Source organism: Phyllostomus hastatus, unplaced genomic scaffold, assembly GCF_019186645.2.
Source record: "Phyllostomus hastatus isolate PE091 unplaced genomic scaffold, TTU_PhHast_1.1 phas_contig_210, whole genome shotgun sequence".
Taxonomy (NCBI): domain Eukaryota; kingdom Metazoa; phylum Chordata; class Mammalia; order Chiroptera; family Phyllostomidae; genus Phyllostomus; species Phyllostomus hastatus.
Window position 1 is genome coordinate 1,909,698 of NW_025333737.1, and position 27,253 is coordinate 1,936,950.

Below are 27,253 nucleotides of genomic sequence, written 5' to 3' on the forward strand. Positions count from 1 at the left end.
GGTGGGTGTTTGTTCTCCCTCCCTCCCTCCCTCCCTTTTTTATGTTCTTAAAATAAACAGGACAAACAAAACAGAACGGAGAAGCTCCTCAGTAGGTCCAGAGGCAGCCCCCAGACTCCACCCACAGGGTCAGCTTCCCGCCCCGAGGTCCATGGCCAGCTCCCCCCCAGGTCCACGGCCAGCTCCAGATAACCTGCTCCAGCCCTTTTAACACTGAGCTCTATCTTCAAAACACCAGCATCGGCCCCTCATCCTCCACTGATTAAAAGACAGTCTTCAAACTCTTTACTTCTACCTAAAATAGACTCTGCCTCAACTCTATTTTTTGAAAGAGGCAGTGGAGAGGGCAAAGGGAGGGAAAGATAGAGAAGAAAGGTGGGAAATGGAAGAGGAAGGAAGGGGGAAGGAAAGAGAGAAGGAAGAGCAGAAGAACAAGAAGGCAACAGGGAAACCGAAGACAAACATTCCGGGAGAGCGGATGGCCTGACACCACGGCCTCCCTGCAGCCAGGCCTAAAGCACCTGTTCCCCTGGTGGCTGGGCCGGCGTCCACTCTAGGCTCCATCTGCCTTCCCCAAAGGCTGGGGACAGGAGTGGGGGGGGGGCGCACAAAACCAGCTAGGGCCCCTAACCCAGGAGAGAAGGGGCTCTAAGCCTCCCTGCAAAGAACACGGTGTTCTCTGACAGCCCGGATTAGTTAGACAATTGCTAATGGGATTTGCCTTTTGCCAAGTGTGTCTAAACCCTCCCCTTAGAAAGGCATTTTTAAAGAGCTTATAGGGCTGCAAATTCCATAGTCCACACAAAGCACTGGGGGTAGGGGGCCCTCCCCCACAGGGCAACCCAGCAACTCTCTGGAAACAAAGGAAATGGGTGGAGGCCTAACGCCAGGGCCCCGGTGAGCTCGGTGAGCTCAGGTGGGCGGGTGAGGGCTGCTGGCTAACACCCTGGGCTCGGTCCAGAGCAGGAGGGAGCCAGCGACCCTCCCGCCAGCCATGGCGGGGCTGGTGGCCTGGCCAGCCCAGGGACAAACTCTTCATCAGAGCCGCAGCGGGCCCTGCCGCTCTGTGGAACGGGGGACTTGAGGGGCAATGGTCTCAAGATTCAAACTCTCCCACCACGCGGATGGACACCTGGACCAATTGTAACTGCGGGCATGTGTGCAAGGCCTGCTTCACTTCGCCGGGGGACACTCAGCCCCAGGCACGCTCTAAGCCCCGCTCCCCAGACGCAGAGAGGAGGCCCCATCCTTTCTGCACTAGCCCCTTCCAGCAGAGCCCATCAGGACAGCGCAGGAAGCTCTGCCCTTGTGCACCTTCACACACAAAGTGACCGTCAGGTCAAGTGCGGGCTCCCTGCGGGGCACACAGACAGGCCAGAAGGAGGTGGCTTGCCTTCGGTGGGTGCTGGGGAAGGCGCCTGGTGCTGCTCTGCGGAAGCGCCTTCCTAAACGTTTCAGGAGGTGACAAAGTGCAGCGAGAGCCCGGGGCACAGAGCCAAAGAGAGCCAAAGAGGGAGCCCTGCAGGGAGCGCTGAGGGCCAGGCACGCAGACCAGCACCTCCTCCACTGCCTCTGTGTGTGTGATTGTGTAATACAATAACATGGAAATGTCTGGGCTTCGGCCCCAGCTCCTGGCACAGAGCTGCTCAATCCTTACACTCTCTTGAGTCATAATGGGCGACAGGGGGAATCCTTTGTTACAATATTTGGTCTTAGTCCCAGATCCTGACACAGGAGTTTCTAAGACCCCTGGAATCTGGGCGTGGTGGGAGTGGCTTTTTGTAGGCTAGTGAGATGACTGGGGGGGAGGGTGGCGGGTGGCCTAAACAGACTCAGAATGGGAACTGGCCACCTGGAAAGGCGAGGTGAGAAGCTTGGAACATTCAGCTCCACCCTACCAGCCCCCTTCCCCAACCTCGACCTGTTGGGAAGGGAGAAGAGCTGGAGGTTGAATTCATGACCAATGGCCAATGGTTTAACCAGTGGTGCCTATATAGTGAACCCTCCATAAAACCCCTGAAGGGCGGGTGCAGGGAGCTTCCAGGCTGGTGCTGGATCCACAGAGGTTGGCTGGGAGGGTGGTGCGCCTGGAGGTGTGGAAGCCCCACGCCCTTTCCCCAGAACCTTGCCCTATGCATCTCTTGGCTGTTCCTGAGTTGCATTCCTTATAGTAAACCAGTAACAGTAGGTAAAGTGTTTTCCTGAATTCTGTGAGCTGTTCTAGCAAATTACTAAAGCTCAGGAGGAGGTCACAGGAACCCTGACATCTAGCGAGTCAGTGACAAGGACTGGGACTTGCAAGTGGCATCTGAAGTGGGGACGAGGCAGGTGGCCCTGTGGAGCCTGACCCTAACTCCAGTCCAGCCATTGGATTGGCCTAAAAGTTCGTTTCTGTACTTTTTCCGCACGAGGGCTCTTGCAATGCTTAGTTGTCTTTAACTTCATTCAAAACAGTTTTGTTAGATTGTATTGTGACAGCTATCATATCAGTGTGCATTTTTAAAAAAACATCAAAGCTGGTAAGTTTTTGTGTAGCCATTTTAATATTGAAGATGGAATAAAATAAGCAACATTTTTGGCATATTATGCTTTATTATTTCAAGAAAGGTAAAAAATGCAACTGTAATGCAAAAAAGATATGTGCAGTGTACGGAGAAGGTGCTGTGACTGATCGAACATGTCAAAAGTGGTTTGTGAAATTTCTTGGTACTGTTGACATTTTGGCCAAATAATCCTTTGCTGTGGGCTGTCTTATGCATGGGAAAATGTTTAGCAGCACCCCCGGCCTCTACCCACTAGAAGCCAATAACAGGAGATAGCCGACATACTCAAATATCCAAATCAATAGTTACTGGTGAAAATGAAAAATGTGTCCTTTACTTTATGGAAAAAGCTCAATGGACTTTTTGGGCAACCCAGTAAGCACCCGGTGTCCGAGTTGAAGTGAGTCCTGTGTGAGCGACAGCAGGCGCCAGGGAACAGGTTGGCGTGTGGACTGAAACCGGCGCTCGGCGCCGGAAGCACTGCGAGTGAACACAGCTCCGACTACACGGACATACATGTGGACGCGTCAGTGGAGTGGCTTTGGAAGTTGTAACCACAGGGTCCCACCAAGCTCAGAAATATTCAGGACTCAACCAAGAATAATTTTCAGCTTTGTGATGCTATGAAGAGTATGAAAGAATATACAACTCCTTCAAGTTCAAAGGTGTTCAGAGCTAGACTGGAGGCATTCAATTATCCTCAGAGGTAAAGAAACACAAAATTCAGTCGAAGGACAGTGTAGCCTGGGGAGGAGGTGCCAGCTTCTGAAGCTAGAGAGAAGAACTCAGAAAGGATCCCAGCCCAGGGACTTGAGCTACAGGGCTTCATCCAAAGGTGAAGACCGTCTTATTTCGAGGGCAAGGACACAGCACTGTGACGAGGGCCATCCACATATGAAGCCTCCATGAGCTGGGAAGAGACTTCTAAAATTATATAATTGGAAGGACACAATTATTTCCTTTCCAGGTGAGCATCTTTCAAATCTAAGAAGATCCAGAATTGAGTTTAGAAATGTGACGGATGGTAACTAGACATAGGGTGGTGATCACTTTGTACTGTATACGAATACTGAATTATTACATATTACCTGAAACAAATATGTTATATACCAATTTTATCTCAGTTTTTTAAAAAAGAAAGAAACATCAATGCACAACCAGCCTCTGGGATTTCTCTCCCAGTCTAGCTTAAATGTCACTACTGTACTGATCTCCCCTTAATCTGAATTTTCAAAAGGCTCCAGAAGTCCAAAGGGTCAGGTCCACGGACCTCAGCGTGACATTTAAAGCTCTATGCAACACGGCATCATCAACCTATTGCCCACTCTCCCTGTAGTACACCATAGGCAACATGCTCTGGCCTTTGCCCAGAAACGTCCCAAGGCTCCTACTAAGCCCCATACATTCTGTAAGGCCCTGCTCCATAGCCACCTCCTCCAGGAAGCCTTCCTGGCTCAACAGCTCCAAGCAAGTCTCCTCTGACCTCGGATTATTCCATCATGTGGCCCTTCATTAAGTGCCACCTTGATAAGGATGTTGTGTTGCTTTCCCGAGGTAACTCTCATTTCACTGTGCTTTAGTGCATCTCCAGTTTGACGGGGCCAGAGCAGACAGATCAAGGGCAGTAGGCCACGTCTGACAGGCAGCTTGCAGGAATGAGTCCTGAGGCTTTAGCCCAACAGATCAGTGACCAAGGAGCAGTCGGCACAAAACACTGTGCCAGACTATAAAGCCGAGAGTGAGAAAGCAGAAGGGGGGAAGGTGGGAGAGCAGACACATGCGAGCTGAAGAGAGGCTAGAACAGATGGCAGGGGAGTGTGCGCCATGGAGCCAGCACACGAGGAGCAGGGGACGGGCCAGGTGCAGGGCTAGGCTGCAGCGGAGGCGCCCTGGCTGGATCAGGGGCCTCGTGAACCTCCCATCCTTTCACTGTGGCATGGCTGGCTGGCTGGCTGCTGCTCGCCTGGGCACACAGCTCCTCCAGATCAGCTTTCTGATCCTCAAGTGAGGCCTCCTTGAAGTTGGGAACCACATACGTACTTCTCACCCCTACACTGCCAGGGTCTCCAGAGATGGTGCCAAATGAACACGTCTCGGAAAACTCTCTATTCTCTTCCTCCTCAGTTGTGGTCACCCACTTTCTGGCTGCCTCGGCCACACCTAACAACCGAGGCTCCTCCATCCGTAATATTTACATGGTGACCACTGCAGATTCAGAAGGAGAGTTCCGTTCTCTGCTTTCTGAAGGCAGACAGAAAATAATCCATTTAATTTTTTGTGCCCTGTTAGTGTTTCGCAAAAGGGCGCCCTCCAGCCTTAGTGGTGTGTCCAAAACTAATGTTGAATTCTTGAAGAGCTTGGGATCTCTCTTATGAGATTGCTGTTTTGGGCCTGTGCACCCCACCCCCACCCCAAAGGGTCCTCTGCAGCATCTCACAGAGCACAGGAAGGGCACAGACTGACAACCACAAACTAACTCTGCATTATATAGACAGACTCTCCTTTGGTCATTTATTAGTTTCAGGTGACCCCAAGGCCTTTGCACTGACCACCAGGAAGGCCTGCATCGTGCTGGGCCCCACCTCCAGGGAAGGGCAACACAGGGGAGGTAGCATCTCTTCCTTCCTTGGGGAGAAAGAGATGCTGCCCCATCAATGACACACGCTTGGAAATGTAGAGGGGCCACCTGACTGAGCGGAGTGGCTGAGCAAGGCCCAGCACCTGGCTACACTCTCTGGGACAAGCGTCTGTCTCCTAAGTGTTCGCACCACACTCTCTAACATCATCGCCCTCCGCTCTGTAGCAGTTTCCCGCAGTAACTCTCACCCTGTCCACTCAGGGGCAGCCCTGGGCCTCCCACTGAGCTCGGCGCTGGTGGAGCTTGAGAAGTAGAATCCCGTGAATTCAAATCTACTCTACCTTCCAAAAAGGATTTGAGGTGGCTTAAAAAGTGCATGATACAGTCCAATAGAAACAGATTAAAATATACCCGTGAAGGGAAACCAAGAAAGGAAGAGAAAGCGAGGCTAGGATCAAGGGCACGCACAGCAATGGTCGGTTTTGCAAAAATTGCTCAAGTGGTTACAAATTCGGCTCTGGGTTTTCTAGGGGCTAGTGCAAAGAAAAAACCATGGTCTGTAATGGAATTCTAAGTATACGAATATCAGAGAGAGAACCTGAAAACAAAAACTCACCACCTGTTCAAGAGAAGCTCAGCTTTTGCTGGGCGCTTGAGGTTAATTTCCTGAGCACTGATTCCTACAAGTGGGATCTTCAAATGAAACATTTTAGAGAATTTTTTAAGGCCTCTGATGTATCTCACCAACGTTCTCTAGACAGATTGTCCAGATTTACATTCCTACAGGCGCTCTGCTCAGTCTGCCCTCTTCCCCGTCCCGGGGATCATCATTGTTATTTTGGTTGGCGGGGGAGTTCTTTGCAAACGTGGTAGATACAAAATCAGTGTTTTCACCTGTAACTCATGAAAGCGAATCATGCTGAATATTTTCCCTATCCATTCTGACACTATCCACAGGGCAAGCTGCCTACCTCCCATCTTCGCTGTCCAGGTCGCCTTTCTCTCGCTTTCGGACTGGAATCTGGGAAACGCTCGTTTTCTGTGAAGGATATTGATCCCTTTGCTGTCATGTAGTTAATAGTGTTGGTTTCCTTTGTTTAAGCATTTTGACATCCAAGAGTTGATTTTTTTTATTCTGTAAAATCTCATTTTTCCCCTGAGATAGTCAGTTAAATATTTATTAAGTGCCTACTCTATGCTCAACACTGAAACCTTCCAATTTTACTAATAAAAGAAAGGTTAAGTAACTTGCTCAGGGTCGCTCAGCAAATATTTGTTGAATGGGTAAGTAAATGAAGAAGGGGAGATGAAGTCTCCTCATCCCCTGAAGTGGCAACTCCACCTCTGGCCCCACCCCGAGTGCGCAGTGTCAGAGCAGGGCGTTCAGGACCAGAGCCCAGGACGGCCCCTTGAACTCACCCAACTCTCCGCCTCCCCTTGTAGACCAGTAAACAATGCCAGGCCACTCGACTGCTCTTTGGAAAGGGAAGTGCTTTCATCTTTTTTATTAATAGGAGGCACAGACTCCAACATTCTCAGAAATTTAGCAGACCTAGCCTACTAACGCCCAAGGTGGGGCCCTGGACCAGCAGCACCAGTGTCACCTGGGGGCTGGCTAGGGACGCGGGCGGGCCAGCCCCGCTGCATCAGAGCCTTCGTGTTCCCATGGCCCCCCCCCCCCGGTGACTGCCAGGCACATCCGAAATTGAGAGCACCCACTGAGAATTAAACTTTTTTTTTTTGAAACTTTAGCTCTAAACAAAGCCATGTGCTTGCTGTAAATGGTGAAGGAAAAAAAGTTGAAGAACCCGATGAGCTCCCTCATAAGCTGTGGACTTTGTGGGTAAATCTGAATTTTTTTTTTTCATTCCTCATGTAACCCACGGAGCACTGAGGGCTCAGACAGGAGCTCTCCCTGCCTGGGGCCAACCAGGACCTCGTGCTGCTGACACAGAGGCAACAAGTCTAACTGTGAACAAGCCCGGTCAGTGTTCTGCCGAGAAAATACCCGGCTGGGTGAAGGCTGGAAGGAGGTATCCACATAATAAAGAACAAAACTGTAGTTGCCTCACTAATAATCGTTTTCTCTGAAAAAGCATGATCAGTCCTCCAAGTCCTGGTTTGCAATATTCTCAGGAAATCAGTTTTCTCACCAGAAGACAGCAGCCACTCAACCCTCACCATTACGTTTCAGGAAGCATGAAAAAGGCTTTCTGTCCATTACCGCACTAATGCTCCCGGCAGGTCTTCGTGCAGACATTCATCACGCCCGCTCTGCAGATGAGGAAACTGAGCCTCAGCACCCGAGTGACGGAACCAGAGACCACTCTCAGGTCTGTTTGACAGTAAAACCCACGGGACAGGGTTTCGGCCAGGGGGTGGGAAGTAGCCGTCTCAATGGACGAGCACTTTGCTTAGGAAAGTTTCGAGGAGGTTTAACCTACAGCAACATGAACTTCATCACGTGTCATTTAGAAGATGGTAAATTAGCAAGTGAACATTTCTGGGAAAACAAGTTCTTTTCCCTCTGGAAGGAAAGCCAAGGTGTGGAGAGCCCTGCTGAGCAGGTTTCCAGCAAGCCCCGGAGCCCGGAACGCCTACCTTGGATTCCATACAGCCGGTTGAGGCGCGACCGCCGGGCCTCGTCGGTGTAGGGAACGGCGAGCCAGGGCATCTCGCTGAAGTACTGTTTGAATGAGTCCTCTGACCTGCAGACACACGTGGAAACAAGGCTCTGTCACCCCCGAAGACACCACTACTGGGTCCTCCCCACCTTCCACCAGGTCGTGCCCAGGGCTCTGCCAACGCAGAGGCGTCTGGTCATCACGTTCAGACACAGGAGGGGCTGTTCCTCCCATTCTGGGTCCACCGGGAAGCAAAGGCCCCCACACAACGTGCTAGTACCAAACTGAACCGCCAGGCCGTGTCCATAGCTCGCTCCCCTGCATCCTACTGGTTTAGCTCATGCCCAACTTTTTATTGATTGATTGACTGATAGCAGAGAGACAGTAAGGGGGGAGGGGAGAGAAACACGATTTGCTGTTCCACTGACTCATGCATTCATCCGTTGACTCCAGGATGTGTCCTGACCAGGGACTGAACCAGCAACCGCATCGGGGCAACACTCTAATCGACTGAGCTACCCAGCTGGGGCACTTCTCATTTTTCAACACAGACGAATCTTACTTTTATAAAAACCCTAGATGTTCAGACGCTGCATTCCCTGTCACACTTCTGTTGCATGCACGTAACAGTGATGTGTACAGGAACACGCTTCTAACCTATCACAAACACCACGATTCCACACATAAGAAATTCCAGACATGACAAATCCAACCAAGTGATTGGTTGGGAGAAGCAGGTTGGGGGTTCCTTGAAACTGGGACTTGGGGGTGAGACCGACCGAGAGAGGCATGAGGGAGTCTTCTGAGTGATGGAAATGTTCTCTGTCTTAATTGTGATGCTTACATGGGTCCACACATTTGTCAAAGTTCACTGAACTGCATTTCTAAAATGTATGCATTTCACTGTATGTGAATTACAACTCAGTAAAGCTAACTTTTTTTTACAGCTTTAAACAGGTGATAACTCCACGTGGCATGGCTTCAAGCCTGCCCTGGCTCACAGGCCCTGAATGGGGAGCAGGGGGGACAGCGGGGCAGGACCACAGGCCACTGAACCGAGCCTGAAGCAGCACGGACGTCAGGGCTGCAACAGCGCACGACGTACGTTCCGTGTGCTGGTGTCTCAGAGCACCTCTGTGAACAGACACTGGGCAGAAGCAGCTGGCGGCTCGGTTTGAATTGGGGCAGGAGTTCTGTGATGTAGGAAGATCCCTGAGGAGTAAAGCCAGAGAGAGGGCAAAAAGCAGAGGAAACTGAGGCTAAAGGACCCAGCATACTCCTGGAAGAAGTCTGGCCCTCTGGTTTCTGTGCCGGCGCCCAGACAGAGCAGGCGGCCGGAGCGAAGGGCTCTGCACGGCCGGCCAAGACAGATACCACAGCCCACGAGTGTCTGCCCTTTTCTCTCCCCTTTCTCCCACACCCTTCACCACAACTCAAAACGCTGAACCCATCACAAAAACACACCCTAATCTTAAATGCCCTGGGCCTGAATCAGAATCTACCTCCATATTTACAGCAAGACGGTTCCGAGAGGAAATGTGAGATGCACCGGCCCCTCTGCCAGCACTCCCAGCTACGTCTTCCCCAGTCCCGGTCTCCAAGCTCCGCGCTGCGGAAGGGGGAGTGTGAGGCGGCAGAAAGACACGTCCATCACCCGCAGGGAAGGAAAGCCGCGCTAACATTACCTGTCTGCGCTAACGAAGATGATCTCAAACTTCTGGCCTGCCTCCTTGATCTTCCGGTAGGATTCCACCAGGACCCGGGTGAGGCTTCGGCAGGGGGGGCACTGAAAGACAAGGTTGGGATTCTGTAGCGGGACTTCGCACCTTCAATGCCCCCTTTCCCGGCCACCTGCCATCAGAGGGCAGGCCAGCAAGACCCCAGTAGAATCGGGCCGGCAAAACCCGGGTCATACAAGAGGCAGAAACAAACGTGCCTCTCGTAACTCGTAACTCAAGGACGCAGCACAGCGCCCTCCCCAGCCCTCACAGCCTGCCAGCAGGCCGCCCTGGAACGAACCCCTCAGGGCCCCTTAGAAGCCTCACCAGAATGGGTTAAGAAAGCCAGCCGTTTAGACCAGTCAAAAGAAGTCATTTTCTTGCCACTATTACCACTCACAACCACAAGCACTGACTGCACGCCAACAGTGCACTGGGCACAGGAGAAAGGAAGGAGGCCGGGAAGCTACGCCTGAGCGTCACACCTCCAGAAGCCAATCACAGCTGGTCTCGGGGGTGACACCACTGCTTCCTTCTGTCTGGGTAAGGAGGGACCGGACACTCACCCAGTGTGCGGAGAAATAGACCCCCACGTGGGACCCCTCCAGGCTGCTGCTCTCCAGGGACTGCCCGTTATTCCTCAGCAAGGGCCCTGCAATGACCTCCCGGAAGGGTTTAGGTCCCCAAGGGAATTCCAGACCTGAAACAGGCAACAGACCGCGAGAGGGTTAAGACTTCAGTGGTGTGGCTTCTGACCCAAGAGGCCTCAGGGCTGCAGAGTGCGACACCTTTATCATCCAAGAGTGTCTGTTAACACACCTGCAGATCTGCAGCTAAAAACACTGGAGAACGGCAAGATTCCTCCATGCCAGAGCCCTACCTACTCTCTCGGCGATGGTTCCCGAACTTGCATGATCCCAGGGCCCATCTTCTGGGAAGTTTCTGAAGAACAGAAGCCCAGATCATACCCCCAAGTCCCAGGATCCAGGGCTGAAGCTGTATGTCCAAAACTGCAAAGCAGACCCCCCAGGTAACTCTGACGAGGGGCCAGGCTGGGGGAGCATCTCCTGACAACTCCAACTGTGTTCCAGAATCCGCTGGGGAGTTTTAACATATGATGCTTCTGGGCCCCACACCCCCAGAATTTCTGGTTAGGATAGTGTGGGTTGGGGCCCAGGGAACCAAGTGAGATAAGAATTTAAGTCTGGGGAAAGGAGACAGTAAAACCCACTCAACCCAGATGGTCTGAATTCTGATGACACTTAAGCCCCAGGCAGGAAGAGCAAATCATATGCTCTCAGCTCAACCCAGAGTGTTTTCTCACAGGGTGGTCCACGAACCACTGCCTCAAAATTGCCTGGGGTGAGGGCAGAGTGGGAGGGAGGAACTCGGACTCGCTGAAAACACAGGTGGCCAAGCCCACCCTGAACAAATGGATCCAAAAGTTTCAGGGGGAGAAGGGACATCAGCATTTTAACGAGCGTCAGGGTTGTATGTGTGTGTGTGTATGTGTGTGCAGGTTTGTGTACATTTGAGAATGTAAACGTAAAAACTTGGTTCTCTCATGCCCTGGTTTTTACTGAGGGCAATTCTTTGAAGCAGGTGAAATTTTTACTGGAAAATTTATGATCAGGTTTGAACCCTCTAGCTGAGTCAATGCATGAGGGAGGAAGGTCTTAGGACGCTTTTATGACTGCAGCGCAAGGTGGGACACACAGACGTTCGACAGCCACTGAGCAGGAAGAGCGGAGCAACTGCCCATGGTGTGGCCGCCCAACCAGCTGGCCAGCCAGTGGGACCGAGGCCTGCAGGGTGTGGGCAGCGCCAAGAAATGAGGTGCACTCACCAGTGAGCCGTCAAGAGCAACAGAGACTGCCACTTTGCTATGGTAATATTTTTAAAGGAAAATAAATCGCTCAGCCTGCCTCTGATTGTTAGGAAACAGCACCAGCAGTCAGTACCTGGGCTCCAGCGGCTTCTCACAGCCTCCGCAGCCCTCAAGGCAGGACTCCCTCCCTCGGACTCCAGCTCCTTCGGCCCATGAATGAAAGCTCCCAGGAGGGACATTCTGTTCCCTTTAAAAATCTTAACCACGATCTGAAGAATACTATAATTTCACCAATTCAATATGCTTTAGCAAAATAAACCCACTTACATATACAGCTGACCCTTGAACAACATGGGTGAACTGTGTGGGCCCATTACATGCAGATTTTTTTAACTGACAGTTCGAAAAAACTCCCAGATAAAGCCACGTAGCCTGAAACAGAGGATGTGAACTCACAGTGCTAAAAACACACAGCGCTGTGAACGTACTTCTGTTCCTTCAGGTTTTCTTAACACCGTTTTCTTTTCTCTAGCTTACTCTACTGTAAGAATGCAGTGTATAATCCATATAACACACAAGATTAGTGTTCACTGACTGTTCATGTTATCAGTAAGGCCCCCAGCTAACAGGAGGAAGTCAAAGTTACACGTGGATTTCGACTGCACGGGGGTCGGCACCCCCACGTTGTTCCTGAGTCAACTGCCTGCCACTTGCACACTCTCCAGCAGTGGGGAGGAGGTCAGGGCAGAGGGGGAGGGGGAGGCACGGGGTGGACAGGACAGGTCTCACCTTCCGGGTCATCACGGATCACCAGCAGCCCATTCCTGCACACGACCTTCCCAGTGGTGGCATCTAAGAATATCAGCGATGGAATGTTGGAAATCCGATATTTGTTCCAAAGTTTTAGCTGTAAGAAGAAAAGTTAAAGGTGGTTAAGTTCGAAATAGATTAGTTAACTGCAGAGTCCAAAGTAGATTAGTTAACTGCAGAGTTCTTTTGAAGCCCTCAGGTCTGAGGGGGCGATGGACTGGAAAACACAAAAGCACAGAGAAATGAGTCGCTGACAGGAAGCAGGGCTGGCTGGGTGAAGTGGACAGGTGAGGCTGCAGCCCCCTGGCCCTACGGCCCGGGGCGGGGCAGGGACCCGAGTCAGAGCTGAAGCCATGGCAGAGGCTGATAGGGATGGACGGCACTTACTGTGGGAGATCTCTCTTGCCCACCTCTCCCCTGGCACTTACTCTAATAGCGTGAAGATGAACATGGAGCCCTGACCAGTGTGGCTTGGTGGGTGGGTCATCGTCCCACAAAGTGAAAGGTCTCCGGTTCGATTCCCGGTCAGGGCACACGCCTGGGCTGCAGGTTTGGTGCCCAGTCAGGGCGCATATGAGAAGGCAATCGATCAATGTTTCTCTTACACATCGATGTTTCTCTCCGTTTCTCCCTCCCTTCCTTTCTCTCTAAAAATAAATAAAGCCTTTAAAAAAATGAAGTTGGATCATGAATTTTTTTAACACAATCAGACCAGGTGGTTAAGGAAAAAAGGAAGGCTTTTTATTGGTGCCTCTCCACCAGCCGGAAGATGCTCCCCTGCTGTGCTGCCCCCCCCCACCCCCCACAAGCCCCCAGGGACAAGGGACGGGGCATCCAACAGAAGACCAGAAGTTAAAATCTGCCCCTCGCACCGCTTCACCAGGCCTTGGGACACTGGCAGTCATTACGTGCATGTGCCCTTCAGCCAGCAAATACTAGGGAGCAATATCCTGAGCCAGCCCCAGCCCTCGAGTCTCAGTGCCACTCAAAACAACCCACAAGCCGCTGGCAGGTTCCTGAGGCTGACTATGCGCCCTGTCATGGGGCCAAGGTCCCAGTGGGACGCGGCTGAGCAACAATGCAACGGCCCACAGACAGGAGCCGAATACGTGCGGGCTCACTCTGCTCCCGACCGTGGGGGTGACACTGTTCAGAGGAGCCACTGGGTGCTCGGGCACGTCACTGCTGAGCCCAGAAAGCGACATAACTAAACAAAATGCAGAGCTATCAGTGAACCTCCAAGAAAGAAAGAAACAAGGGGAACCTGAAGAATGGCCCGTCAGTGATTCCGCTGCAAGCCTCCCTTAAGGGGCTGGGCCCGGACAGGAGAGCTGGCCACCGGGCACGGGCAGAACAGGGCATGGATATGTCTAAGGAAATAGGCAGCAGAAGTCCAGCTGCGTCCAGCAGAGGGAAAGCCACGTGTGGCTGTGATTATTGTTTTAAATTCAACCCCAGGCAGTGAGGGAGTTGGGCGGCATATCCGCCAAGAAACGTTAGGTTTCCCCTGCCTGCGGAGACCTGAGTCTTGGCAGGAAGGGTGTGGGAGCCCACCTCGCACGGGAGGGGGCCCGCCTTCGAGCTGCATGTTTTTCCCAGGCCGACGTTTCCGATGGGCTCCCCGAGCCAGCCCAGGACCTCAGAGCAAGAGCAATCCTGCACACCCAGTTTTCAAGGACAGCACTGACAGCGTCACCCCAGGGAAGCCCGGGACAGGATTCGGGATCGAGCGTTCTCCAGAGAGAAGAGGTTCAGCAACTAAACAAGACCGTCTGCTGCTGGGGTTGGCTTCACAAACTGGCCGGTGCAAGGATCCAGCCAGGTTGATTTTTTATTTTAAAGGGGGAAAAAAGGAAGATTAAGATAATTAGATTTTTCTGGCTTAAAAAGTAATTATTAGGAGATAAAAGGTAATTATTGGAAAAAATGGGGAACGTAGCACATCACAAAAATTGAGGTAGGACTCACCCGGGACTCACGAGCTGCAAAAGCTCGGACAACTCTATATTGGGTCGCTGCTGGTGGCGGACGAGACGCCCACTCCCAGCAGCCTCACCAACGTCATCGCCAGCGTCAGCTTTCCAATTTAGTGGGAAAAAGGTACCCCATTTCTGCTGCCTGATTTCTACCTATTGATAATTAGGCATATGTATATAGATAATCGGGCATCTATATATATGTATATATGCCTAATTATTATTTTTTTATGAATAGTGTGGCTTTCTTTTCAGAGTGAAAACCTACTTTGAAGAGTCTATATTTTAAAATTAGCTGTTTTTACAACTCCATCTTTTCATTTGTGACCTAGATCCTATTCTTTGCACACATACACACACACACACACACACGCATATATAACTGTTGTATGAACAGACTGTTTTTCCCCAGTATGTTTTATAAGTGGTTAAGTGCTGAAACTCATTCAGCAGATACGAACTGAGCACCTTCTATGTGCCAGCCCTGTTTGAAGCACAAGGGATGTGAGGAAGAACAAGGCAGGCGAAGCCGGTGCCTTTGCAGAGCTTCTTTCCTAGTGGGGGAGATGAGAACATGAACAGAAAAATAACTGCAGACACTTATAACTGATAAAAGTGTAGCAAAGCAGGGTAAGAACAAAGCATGCTGAGGGGAGTGGTATATATTTTACAGAGTAATCAGGGAAGGCTTCTTGGAAGAAATGGCATTTGGGCAGAAGACCCCAGCAATGAGTGAGCCTTAAGTGCATCGAGGAAAGACACCTGAGGCCCAGCAAAGGTGTGTAGAGGCCGGCAGGAACCGGGGGAGGCTGGCGTGGATGGAGCCAGACAGCGTCGGGGAGGGGAGGCCAGAAGGGCAATCAGGGACCAGATCTTTAAGGCCCTGCAGACTGGTAAAAATAATGGAATTTTACTCTAAGTCTACTACGGTGAGGACAGCAGGGGAGTGGTATGACCTGATTTACATTATAAGAGGTCAGTGTGGCTCCTGTGAAGGAACATGCCGCAGGGGAAGACACGTGGAAGGCAAGGGACCAGCGGGGAGGCGACTGACAACAGCTCAGGCAGGAGAACGGTGGCCAGGACGTGGGTTACAGCAGCAGAGACAGTGAGGACGTGATCAATTTTGAAGACAGCCAATAGAGTAGGTTGACGAATTTAAGGTCAAGGGGTGATGGAAAGAAAAATATCAAGGATGGCCCTGGCCAGGTAGCTCCGTGGGTTAGAGCATTATCCCAATACGTCAAAGTTATGGGTTCGATCCCTGGTCCAGGCACATACAAGCGTCAACAAATGGATGCACAAATGAGAGGAACAATAAATCGATGTTTCTCTTTCTCTCTCCCACCTCCTTTCCCTCTCTCTTTAAAATTAATAAAATTTTTTAAAAATTTTAAAGAAAAAGATCAAGGACGTGCTGTGGTTTAGGGGATCCAGCAAACATGTATCAAGGGTGTGATGAACCTGGATGAGGAGCAATGGAGGAGGGGAAAGTCTGAGAGGGAAAAATCAAGTTTGCACAGGTCAAATTTGACCTGTTACACCTGGGAGTAGAGAGGTCAAGCAGGCACCTGGACTTCCAAATCCAGACTTGCTGGGGGGTGGGGCACGAGATACAAATCAGGGGCCTCCGGTGCCTAGATGCCGTGAGGGGTCATGGGCCTGGGTGAGGTCATCAAGAGAGGACATGGCTCCAGAGGAAAAGAGATCCCAGGGCACAGCCGGGGACCACCAGCACGGGAGACTGCGACGCAGTGACGAGTGATGCAGGATGACAACGAGGAGACTCTGGGACCCCAAAAGGCAGGTGAAGGAAGTGTTCTGAAGTAGGCAAGTCCTGCTGAGATGTGGGGCAAACTGAGAACTGACCGGCAGATGGGCCACTGAGGTCACCTAGGACCTTAATGGGCAGGGGGCAGCCGTGGCCCCATTGGCGGTGGGGAAGCCCCACGGCAGACCCAGACCGGAGCGGAAGAGGCGGGGACAGGGCGCAGCTCTGCCGGGCACACACACCTGAAGCGGGCCAGGGGCCCAGACAAATTCGAGTCCTCTCACCAACATGGGAAGCATCTTGAGGAGCATATAAAAAAGAAGAAAGGTTATAAAAAGAGAAAGAGAAAATGGCAGATAAAGGGCCAAGTGGAACTACAGACACTTCTCTTTAAGAGTTTAGCTATAAAGGGAGCAGAGAAGTGAGACTGTAGCTGGAAAAACGCATGATGAGGTCAGAGGGAGAATATTTTAAAGATGGGAGATACTATAACATATGCCATTGGGGAGAATCCAGAATAGAGTAAAACACTGATGAAAAGGAATAATACAAGAACCAAGTCCTTACATAGGCAAAAGAATAGGATCTAGGTCACAAATGAAAAGATGGAGTTGTAAAAACAGCTATTTTTAAAATATATAGTCTTGCCTGGCTGGTGTGGCTCAGTAGATTGAGTGCCAGCCTGCAAACTGAAAGGCCGCCAGTTTGATTCGCAGTCGGGGCACATGTCTGGGTTGCAGGCCAGGTCCCCAGTTGGGGGTGCGTGTGAGAGACAACCTCTCTCTCCCTCGTTCCCTCTCTCTAAAAATAAATAAATAAAATATTTTAAAAAATACATATATAATATTTTACTGTATGCAATATTAGCCACTGGTTTCAGACAGGTAGTCTTTAACATGGTAAACAAAATAGTCTAGAATACTACTCAGCCTTCAAAAGGAAGGAAATCCTGCAATATGCTACAACATGGGTGACCGTTGAGGACATCATGCCAAGTGGAAGAGGCCGGTCACAAAAAGACAGACACTGTGTGACCCAGATTGCAGCAGGTGCGTAGGGTGGTCCGAAGACAGAAACTGTCATGGTGGCTGCCAGGCGCCGGGGGTGGGGTGTGAGGAATCACCGTTCAATAGGTGTAGAGTTTCAGTTTTACAGGATGAAAAGAATTATGGGGGATGGAAGGTTGCACAGCAGTGTGATAGTATTTAGTACCACTGAACTGTGTACATTCAGAAATGGTTAAGGTGGCAAATTTTACCACAATAAAAAAATTGCCTTCCATAACTTTTTGGTGAAAAGTTTCACTAGGAATGGACAGTTCCATTACGGTTATTCCTAGCAGTCGCTCCGAGGTTAACCCTCGCTTCCTTCATACATAATTCTTCCCTGGTCACGTGTAGTAAGGGGTCACTACAGTCACATCTTCCCTGGTACTTGGGGCTCCTACGACCTTGTAACTTGAGACCCTCTGTGGGGAGCGAGACTGTTCCCTAAAGTCAATGGCAGCCTGTGAGCCTTAAATATGAAGATGGCAGATGCAGCATGATTACATAGAGCAGTTTGAATGTAGACACCTATATTATACTTGAAATGTGAGCACGTGATTGGCTCTTGACTGGATTTTTTTTTTTAATGGTGGGTTTCAGAACCTGGGCAACCTGGTCCCTAGATGCTTGGCCCCTCAGCAGGAGTCGGGACCCTTCCCCTGGCTAACCTCACAACGGAGGCCCTGAAGGTGGGCCTGCTTTGGAGAGCCTGAGGGCACTAGTCTAGTCCCCTTAAAACTCCCCCACTGATTGACAAGGAAGACTATTTTTTTCTGGGTCCCTTGTGTAGGCAGAAAAACCATAACACGTGCCCCTGCTCAACCCCGAGTCACCACAGATACTTCTTTTCTCTCAGTATCCTGCTTGGAGAGCGAAGGAACTGTAGCACCTCCTACCCTTATCTCCCCTCCCCTCCCAGGGGTCCTCCCCATTTTTTTCCATGGGAAAGACAGGATGTTGTGATTATGTCTTATCAATAGTCGGTGAAAGTTGTGTTTCCAAGTAAAGGTCCATTGATTTAGTGAAGAAAAAACAATTCGGCTTCTAGACTTACACCTGACACTGAAAAGTTGATCCTCTCGTAGACTAACAAACACAACGCGGTCTAACTCTGCGCAGCAGCGACTTGTTTAGGAATGACGGAAGGTCCTTCACCAGTGATCTGCAGCTTTGCGTGGGACTCTCTTTCTCAGGCTGTTGCATCACAGTCACTCTGCTCTGGGCCAGTACAAGGCATAGGAGTGACCGTTCCGACCAGGTCAGTTTCGAGAGGCAAATCAGAAAGTGAGCTTTATGTCGGAGAAGTCACACAGGCCCGCTCTGATGAAGGTTTTCTTACGCTGACTGGAAATAAAGACACTCTGGGGCTTAAAGCAACGATCTCCACCATTCACCTCTGTGTGTGAGGCATCTGAAGCCCACTAAAGGTTTTCAAAAAGGCCTCTTGAAAAAAGAGTGGTTTCATAACCAATCTGGAGTCACAGGCACTTCTGAGGATAAAAGATACAGATCCTTTCCCCAGAGAAAACCATGCATGCACAAAAAAGCTCCGGTGCGATTCTGCCGAGTTCACGAATCCCGACGCCCGGTAGTGAGCCTGTCAGATCCCATCCCTGTGTGGACCCCAGATAAAGACCCTGCTGTCTCAAGAGATCATTTTAGTGCATAGCTTGACCTTGGTTCAACCGGGAGAGCTACGCTATTGCCCCATTTTATTCCTGTTGTGAAAATTCCTCTAGTAAAAATCAGCATTTGGCTCTGGCTGGTGTAGCTCGGTGGACTGAGTGCCGCACTGTGAACCAAAGGGCTGCCGGTTTGACTCCCAATCAGGGCACATGCCTGGGTTGCGGTCCAGGTCCCCAGTAGGGGACACACGAGACACAACCACACACTGATGTTTCTCTACTTCTCTTTCTCCTTCCCTTCCCCTCTGTCTATAAAAATAAATTAAATCTTTAAAAAAATTTTTAATAAAAAGAAATCAGCATTTGCCTACACTCTAAGATGATGGCGTAGCGCAGAGTGGGAGATTACAATCTCACTGTGCTGCTGCAGCTGTGTTCTAAACTCACCCAGAGCTGAGTGCCCCTGCTGTCTCTACCTCGGTCTGCCGTTAGCACAGGGAAGATCAGAGCCACCCAGGCCTCGGCATGAAATGTACTTACTTTTGAGGGCCCCAAGGAATGAACTCTTATTTTTCCTTGGTACAATAGTAGAGCAGGTAATCAGTCAACAGCATAAGTGCCTTCCTGATTATCTTAAAGTTCCTCCTGGGCAGGAAGCATGGCAGTACAGGAAGGAAACGGAACTCAGGGGGCTTGTGTTTCCATCTTGGCCCCGACATCGTATCGGACATTGGAAGGCACCATGGCACCAGGCCTGGGCAGGTTGAGCCTTCTCACTGTGCACAGTGACACCCACACCACAGGGGCCGGGGCGACGCAGACGAGGTGCTGCATGCGGAGACGCTCTGAAAACCAAAGCGCTATACACGTGGGGCCCATTATTAATATTTGAATAAAATTTATGCTTATTTTCCTCTTTTCTTGTCAGCATCCTCTTTAAAAAAACGTTTCCCTGTCAACTCTATTTTAAAGTTAATCCATCAACTGTATAGAGTTAGTAGGCTGCACATAAAATTCCAAAAACGGGGATTTCCTTCTGCAAAAAGTGGTATTTTTGCCATAAGCACCCTCTGCAAAACATATACATTTTGGGGGGCCAGTTTTTATGTAGTCTGTTTGCCTTTTTCTTCTTTCTTTCCTTCTCCCTCCCACCTCCAATTTTGGAGTTCCAGATTGTAAAGCAGCATCTGGAATTTTTTTAAAAACTGACTCTCTGGGTTTTACTCTTCTCCCCACTTAGGAGAGCTGTGACAGCACATGTGATTCTGACAGGGTTCCTGCTTCATTTCTTCACCTTCCGGCTCAGAGGACTGCAGAGTGAAACGTGTGGTCCAGTCCGTTAGGGAAGAGCGCAGGAAGGAGGCGGAAGGGCCGCGTGGGGCAGTCCCCATCCCACAGCCTTTAAGCCAGGAGACTGGTGGGGAGCAAGACCTCCCGCCTGTGGGACCTCGGGAGACAAACAAGCCCACTGAGGGGCAACCCTGCCTGGCGTTGCCTGGGTGGGAGAAGCTGAATGACTTTCATACCCAAGCCCTGCTCCTCCTCCAGCGGCTGTCCTGGCAAAAGAGACCACCCGAAGTTCATTTTGCTGACACGCTGGACGTGCTGAACCACCTTCTTTCACAGCAGTCCAGAGCCCAGGTGACCGTAATAGAACAGGTCACAGCAAAACCCAAAGTCTAGAAATCTAAGTGTTCACAATTAGTTTGCTGAATTCAGAAGCAAGGCAACAAAGATGAAATAGAAAAAAAAAAAGAAAGAGACAATATTAGCTCAACTTGGCAAAAATCGAAAAGGATGACAAAATGGGCTCTCCGGTTCCATAAAAGCTCCGACCCCTCCGCCCGGCGGCCAGTTCTGGTTAATGACTCCGATGCTGCGGTGGAAGCTCTACGGCCCTAGGAATGCTGGTCAGAGACGCCTTCACAGTGACCCATGAAACAATGAAGCCAAGGTCAAAAGGGACGGGATGAGGAACCGGTGCACTGTAAAAATGCAAACTCTACAGCTCAGATGGTCTGAAACGCTGGAGGGATTAGTCAGCGCCCACAGATGCCACAGGGAAATGCAACCTGGCAATTTCCGAGAAGCCCCAGCTCCTCAGTGGGACGTGGAATCTGCCTCTCATTTCTGAGGACTGGGCCTTGCACTTGACTGGGGGTCTAAGTTTTTATTTCTCAACAGCTGCTGCAAATCCGTGGGATCAGACCAAAGCTAACACAGATGCAGGATTAATCTACCTTGGCGAGGGCTGCCGGAGCCTTCGCAGGCAAACCTCACTCCTGCCCTGCCGCAAACTCGGACCACAGTCAACGCCACCCTTTCTGGGAGTGTGAGCGGCTTTTGAAAACACATCCTTAAAAGTGTCTCCACCCTTCCTAACCAAACACAACCAAAGCCCATTATATACACAGCGTGAAAGGAGAAACTCTCCTGGTCCACCCTCCAATGTCAAGGCCGTACATACACTCGAGGTGAGTTGGCACAGGCTGCCTGGGTCTAACTCTGGCCACTTGCTAGCTGGTGACCTCGGTGGGAAAAGCTACCCAATTTCTCTCTAGGTTTTCTCACCTGTAAAGTGGGATAACAGTGCCCACACGTCACGGGACTACTGTGAAGATTACACGTGTGACACGAAGTGCTCAGAACAGGGCCTGGCACAAATCAGGTACGAAACGATTACAGTCGGCTGCTGTTATGAATGTCAGCTACTGCCGTTCCCCCAGAACCATCCTAAATGCTCTAGCAGGACCCTGGCCATCCCAGATCCTCAGAGTTAAGACCGAATCTTGCTTCTGAGGCATAATTCCCACATGTGATCTGACCTGTGACTGAAAGTGTTCCCAGCCTGGCACAGCTGTTGGCCAAGGACAGTGCTTGGCACACGTTCTGTGTTCAATACATGATGGGTGAACAAATGGAGGAAGGAAGGAATGGAATACATGGAGGAAAGGACAGAGAAAACACTGTGTATGGACCAGCCAGACTAGATGCCGAGCTATCAGTCAAGTTCAGCAGCAGTTTAAAGGGCTTTCTTCTGAACAAGCCTCCTAGTTCCTTGAGATCCATGGGTGCCCAGGAGGCTCTTTCAGTTGCAGAATAAATTATCCAAAACTAGTGCTAGTGGAGTTAGAGCTCTCCTCCCTGTATCTAACAGCGCCTTTGAAGTCTGCACCCTCCTCACCTTCCCGGCTCTCCTTTGCCTGAAGCCAACACAGAGGCCCGACCAGCCTGACAGACCAAAGAAAAGGAGCAGTGGGCTGGGCCAGGACGGTGTGAACCTTCCCTAGCTGATGAGAAATCAAAGCTCTGTGTGTGGATTTGCAGTCATGAAGCTAGTTTAACAATCAATTTTCCCTTCATATAGCTGGTTCAGAAAGAAGACCTCTGCCCCGGGGGTCACAAGAGCGTGAGGTTTAGAAAATAACGTATTCACTCTGCTTCCTGCAGACAAAAGCACCAAGTATTGAACGCCACACGCCCTCCTTCAGGGTCCGACTCTGCTTCAGGCTGTAGAAAAAGAAAAAGACTAGGGAGAAGGGGCATTAAAAATTTATTCTTCATTTCTCTGAATCTCAGAAGAGTAAGTTTTCTAACCACTTTACAGCTGACCTCACTGGGCCATGCAAGCCAAGAAAGCTCTATCAGGGGTGCGTTACTTAAATATTAGTCAGAGTGCTGCCGGGGAAATGAATGGGGAGAGACACTGTGCCTGCCTTCAGCAGCCTTACAGTTCAGAAGTGGAAAATGCTTAAAATAGTAAATTCGATGTTACATACGCTTTACCACGGCAAATAAAACGTGGAGCTACAAGTACATATGTACAGGCTTAACATGGGGCAGATTGTGACAACTGCCAGGAGAGATGAGCAAAAAAGGGCGACTCGGAAGGCTGGCTCCGTCCCAGTTTAGTGACTATGCCAGGAACGTTCAGTCGAACACACCACGCTTCAAACAGCCACCACATAACCACTTCCATTCCAGACGGGGCGGCCACAGGATCCCACAGCTCACAGCTGAGTTCGGTTAGTCAAGTCTTTGGTCAATACTTCTGTTCATCAGAAAGCAGTATGGTATGCGGAAATGGTCAAGAACGTAGTTCTGGAGCCAGACTGCCGGGGTTCAAACCCCAACTCTACTATATACCTGCTGAATGACACTGGACAACCTTGCCCAAGTTACTTCACCTCTCAGAGCCTCAGTTTCCTCATGAATAAATAAGGATAATAAGAATACCTGCTTCTGCCCTGGCTGGTGTGGCTCAGTGGATTGAGCTCCAGCCTCCCAACCAAAGGGTCACCAGTGCAATTCCCAGTCAGGGCACATGCCTGGGTTGCAGGTCAGGTCCCCAGTGGGGGGCGCACAAGAGGCAACCACACATTGATGTTTCTCTCCCTTTCTCCCTCCCTTCCTGTCTCTCTAAAAATAAATTAAAAAAATGGAAAAAAAATACCTGTTTCATATTGTTGCTGTTAGAATTAATTGGATGAATATGTGTATAACATTTGGAACACTGCCTGGTGTATAATAAGTTTTTAATACACGTTACAAATGATGGTGAGGATGTCTAAAAGAATCCTGTCATTTCTCCTTGACGGTAAGTGGGAAAATATGATGAACTCTGTAAATCCACTTAGAGCCGTGTCAGCTGCAGGTTCCCACCCTGACGGGCGGGGCGGGGGGGTGGGGTCGGCCTGTGTCAGTTGGGAACCCGCAGAGAGAGGACGGAGGCCAGGAGACAGCCTCAAACAGTAAACGCCAGTTATTCCCAGCCTGGTGGTGTGGGGACTCCCTGTGTTCCTAAGAGACTTGCTTCATTTTGCAAGATTCTCTTTGACAGCAGAAATCACTTTGCTGCTAGTATGAGGTGGAGGATCTAATCTGATCAGCTACTTCCTCCTTTTCTCTCTTCCTCGAGAAACGCCCGCCCTCAGCAGCAGCCAGCCTCCCACCACCCGCCTCACCAGTTCACAGGGAGCCAGGCTTCCCCTCAACTCTTCACTCCTGAGCGCCATCAAATCCACCGCCGATGGCCGGGAGAAAGGCCTGCACTCCCATACGCTCCTGTTAGTTTCTGAACACAAAGCAATCATTGCCCATTAGTCCTTTCTCGAAGGGGACTGCGGTGCTCTGAGCCCCAAATCCTCACTGCAGCAGGACAGGAAGCAGAGAGCAGCGAGTGAGAGCACAGGCTCTCGGGGCAGATGGCCTGGCTTTGGATCCTGCCTCTGCCATCTTGGGCAAATGACTGGGCCTTCCCAAGCCTTGCCCTCTCCGGTTGCCAAACGGTCCGTGTTCCCTACCCCCTAGTGTTACCGCGAGGATAGATCACACACAGGAAGTGCTCAGAGCCACCCCTGGCAGACAGCAAGCTCACCTGAGTACACTTCCCCTTGTGTCTTCCCAGACCTTGTATGAAAGCCCGCTCTGGGCAACGGGTCCCGCACGTGGTCCTCGAACTCCAAGAGTACTTCCTGAGCAGTTTTTGACTCTGGTGATCAGGACGCCCCAGCGCCACCAGTCCCGGCCAGGGCTGCGACTCAGACCGGTCCACACAAATGACACGGAGTATTTTACAAGGGGCCTTCTGCCAGGAGGTGAGCCGATCGACCCCAACCAAGGGAGGGGGAAGCCAGGGAGTCTCTGCTGCCCCAGCAGTGGCTCTGGGTGCGGCAGCATCTCCACTACTGGTGGAAACGAAGATACTTCCCAGACCAGCACCCGGTCGGTGGCTGCTTCTTTCTCAACACAGGGGAGGGACAGAACTCAAAGTAAGAAATGGCCACTAATTCTGACCACAAGCACCAAAGATGCAGGGGCTGAGGTGACCATGTGGAGGGACACGAGAAGTTAGGAAATAAACAGGTGGTGTTCCACACGGCTCAGAGGCCTGGCTGCTGGCACTGGCAGTGATTCCAGGGACGAAGGCCACAGTGGGTTACTGGTGAGAATGAAGGGTGCACTTGGGAGGGAGGTCACAGCCCACGTGTGACCAGTAGTCGAGGAAGCCGACAGGAACCGAGCGCATTCGGGGCTCCCCTTCCTCCACACGGCTGCCTTCTCAGCACCTTCAGACCGGCCTTTAATCAACAGCAAATGAACGAGATAACAATGATGGCCACAGATATAAAGACAAAAATGTAGATGTTTTCTTCTCACCCTTTCAAAAGTGCTGAAATGCAAAACAGTTCTTCATGGCTGTAGTTCAGTGTGGGCTGGGAGAGTCCGCTCCCCAAACACGTGGGACCTGGTATCATCTGTAACACCCGCGGACGAGGTTCGTTGGCTCTGCCACACAACTTCCTGCCCGGTGACTCAACAAGCCAGGAGACGAGCAGTTTGCTGGGAGTACAAAGCGACATATGGCTGCCAACTTCTTTCTGGCCGACACTGCAGATGGAGTGGAAGGCTGCTCCGCTTCCCGGGCTAACACTCTCACAAGCTGACGGAGGGATTTCCGAAAGCCCCATCTGGTACAAAAACCTCTCCTGGGCAGAGTGGTTTGGAACAGCCAGGGGGCGGCTAGTAATAACAGACTAGGGCTAAATGCTACAAAGAAAAAAGAGCCGGAGAAGTGGCTGGAGTTTTTGTACAGGAGAGGACAAGAAGCCAGAATTGGTCTGGAATCTGAGAGACCACGTCCCAGCTCCAGAGGCAATGGCTTCTGGCGGGGATAGGGTTTCTGCGGCTTCTGTCGCCATGGATCCCTCTGCTGACACCGTGGGGGGGAGAACGCCAGCCCGCCCACACTCGCCCTGAGCGGTGCATCTTTACGTGAACACTGGGACCCTTGATCTGCCACTTTCTGTGAAAGGCGTGTCACCATACCAGTTCTACCCAGAATGTTACGTTCATACCACAGAGAAACAAATTCTGAGCATCTGCACACCATATTTTTTTAGGGCCCATAAGGTTGAAACAAAACAATAAAGAGAGAAACCCTGGGAACAAGGAGCATGTGGAGGGAAAGTGCCACTCCGCGCAGAGCTGGGGCTGCTGCTGGAGGAAGCTGCTTCTCCAGGCAGTGCTGTCTCCGCCTCCTCCCCTCCCTCAGTTGGGAAGTGGTGGGTGCCGTCCATTCACCCCAACTAATCCATCCCAAGGGGCTCAACACAAAATATAAGTCGGTCAAATTTGGGAACTGGCTGTAGCTGATGAAAGGACTTTGCAAAACAATATGCCAGCAGGGTTTGGTTTGTTCTTTTAAATTAAAAAAAAAATCCATACTAAGACACTTTCTGCATCTGAAAACAGACATGCCCCCCTCCCAGGAGCCGGTGTTCTGAGGAAGGACAACAGGGCTCCTCCCTCCACACCCCTCTCCCTCAGTTCTGGGTGGGCTGACAAGCCATGACCTTGGAGCTCCAGGCTTGGCTTTCTGCTAACTCTGACTCAGCACTTGAACAACACCTGTCCAGCCAGGGTTTCCTGCACATGATAGAACCCCTAGGACCAGGTACCAGAGTAAAAATCTCCAATGATGGAAGGAGGTAGATTTCATAAGCTATGGAAACAAGAAAGTTTTAAGATGTGGCGTGACCCACCAGGTCCACAGCAAGAGACAGCTCCGCCCGTATGGAATCCTACTGTCATCCTCACAGGGCTCAGAGCCAAAAGGCCCTCTTGCATCCCCTTTATCATGTGAGTCGCCCCACCCCCTGCACCCCACACCCCACCTCCCCACCACCAGGAGACTAAATCTTGTGCTGCTTTTGCATCTTCAGTGCCTTGTGTACGGCAGGGACTTGGTAAGTGAGGATGATGAGGTTCAGGCTGAGAAAGAACCGCATACTAGCTCCTCACAGTGGACGCCACAGATGCAGCCTGAGCAGCTAGCAAGCCAGTAGTTCGTTTTCACACATCCATCATTGTTCCTAAATAGCTACCAAACAAGTTGCTATCCAAAAAGGAAATCAGGCAAATAGGCTCCACACTCTGCAGCTTCTAGTAGATCAGGAATGCGATTGCATAACACCTACTAACCCAAATGCTATAAATTACAAGTCGGCAGGGTGAGCTTTTCCACGTCCCCTCTCCAAATGAAAATAGGAGCAGGAAGTGTGGTTTGCGAGAATTACGGAGGAGTTTATCATTTCAGCGCCATCCCTACCTGTTCCACCGTGGAGCCATTAGCACTCAGCAGAGCACTCCTTTCAATTTCCTTCTTGATTGTTATCTCATCGGGGTGGTTTTTAATTTTTTCCCTGCCCTGGCGGCACAGAAAACAGTTTCTTGGCAGAACTTTCCGAGTGCCCAGTTAGACCCCTTGTCATGGCTTTCCTGCCTCAGGAAGTCCCACTGAGCCCCAGCCAAATGACCAGGGGAGGAAAGGAAACATTTACAATGATGTGAAAAATTCCCAGTCTGGAAAAAAAGATCGAAGAGGATGGGCCTAAGGCACCATCCTGCAGGGAGCCTGGCACATGAAGGTCCTCCGAAAACTGGGCTGGACTGGCCGATGCCAGGGGCCGTGCCTCTCGGGGAGCCCAGCCAGTCAGGCTCCTCCGCAGCCCTGAAACCAGCACCAGCCGCTCTGCTGTGGGCCCACTGTGTCCCCTTCGTTCCCTGCACCAGGACGCAGCGATCGCCATGCCCCAAGACACCTATGAATAGAAATGGGTTGTGGCTGGCATTGTTCCCCTCCGCCGGCTCTTGAAATGAAAGGGTTCTACAGCAGAGAGAGAGAGAGGGAGGTCAATTGTTTGGAAAGCAGAAGACAGGGTGGAAAAGATGA

The 27,253-nt window shown here is 50.9% G+C and overlaps 1 protein-coding gene across 3 annotated transcripts in view; it reads right to left on the reverse strand.

The window, feature by feature from the left end:
• Nucleotides 1-27,253, reverse strand: part of NXN (nucleoredoxin) — a 141,045-nt gene that overhangs the window by 12,814 nt on the left and 100,978 nt on the right. For all 3 annotated transcript variants that reach the window (XM_045837162.1, XM_045837161.1, XM_045837163.1), the window contains exons 2-5: nucleotides 12,081-12,198; nucleotides 10,030-10,163; nucleotides 9,431-9,531; nucleotides 7,723-7,829 (exon numbers count right to left, since the gene is read on the reverse strand). In XM_045837162.1, coding sequence (XP_045693118.1) covers nucleotides 7,723-7,829; nucleotides 9,431-9,531; nucleotides 10,030-10,163; nucleotides 12,081-12,198 — 460 coding nt within the window. The remainder of the gene's footprint in view (nucleotides 1-7,722; nucleotides 7,830-9,430; nucleotides 9,532-10,029; nucleotides 10,164-12,080; nucleotides 12,199-27,253) is intronic.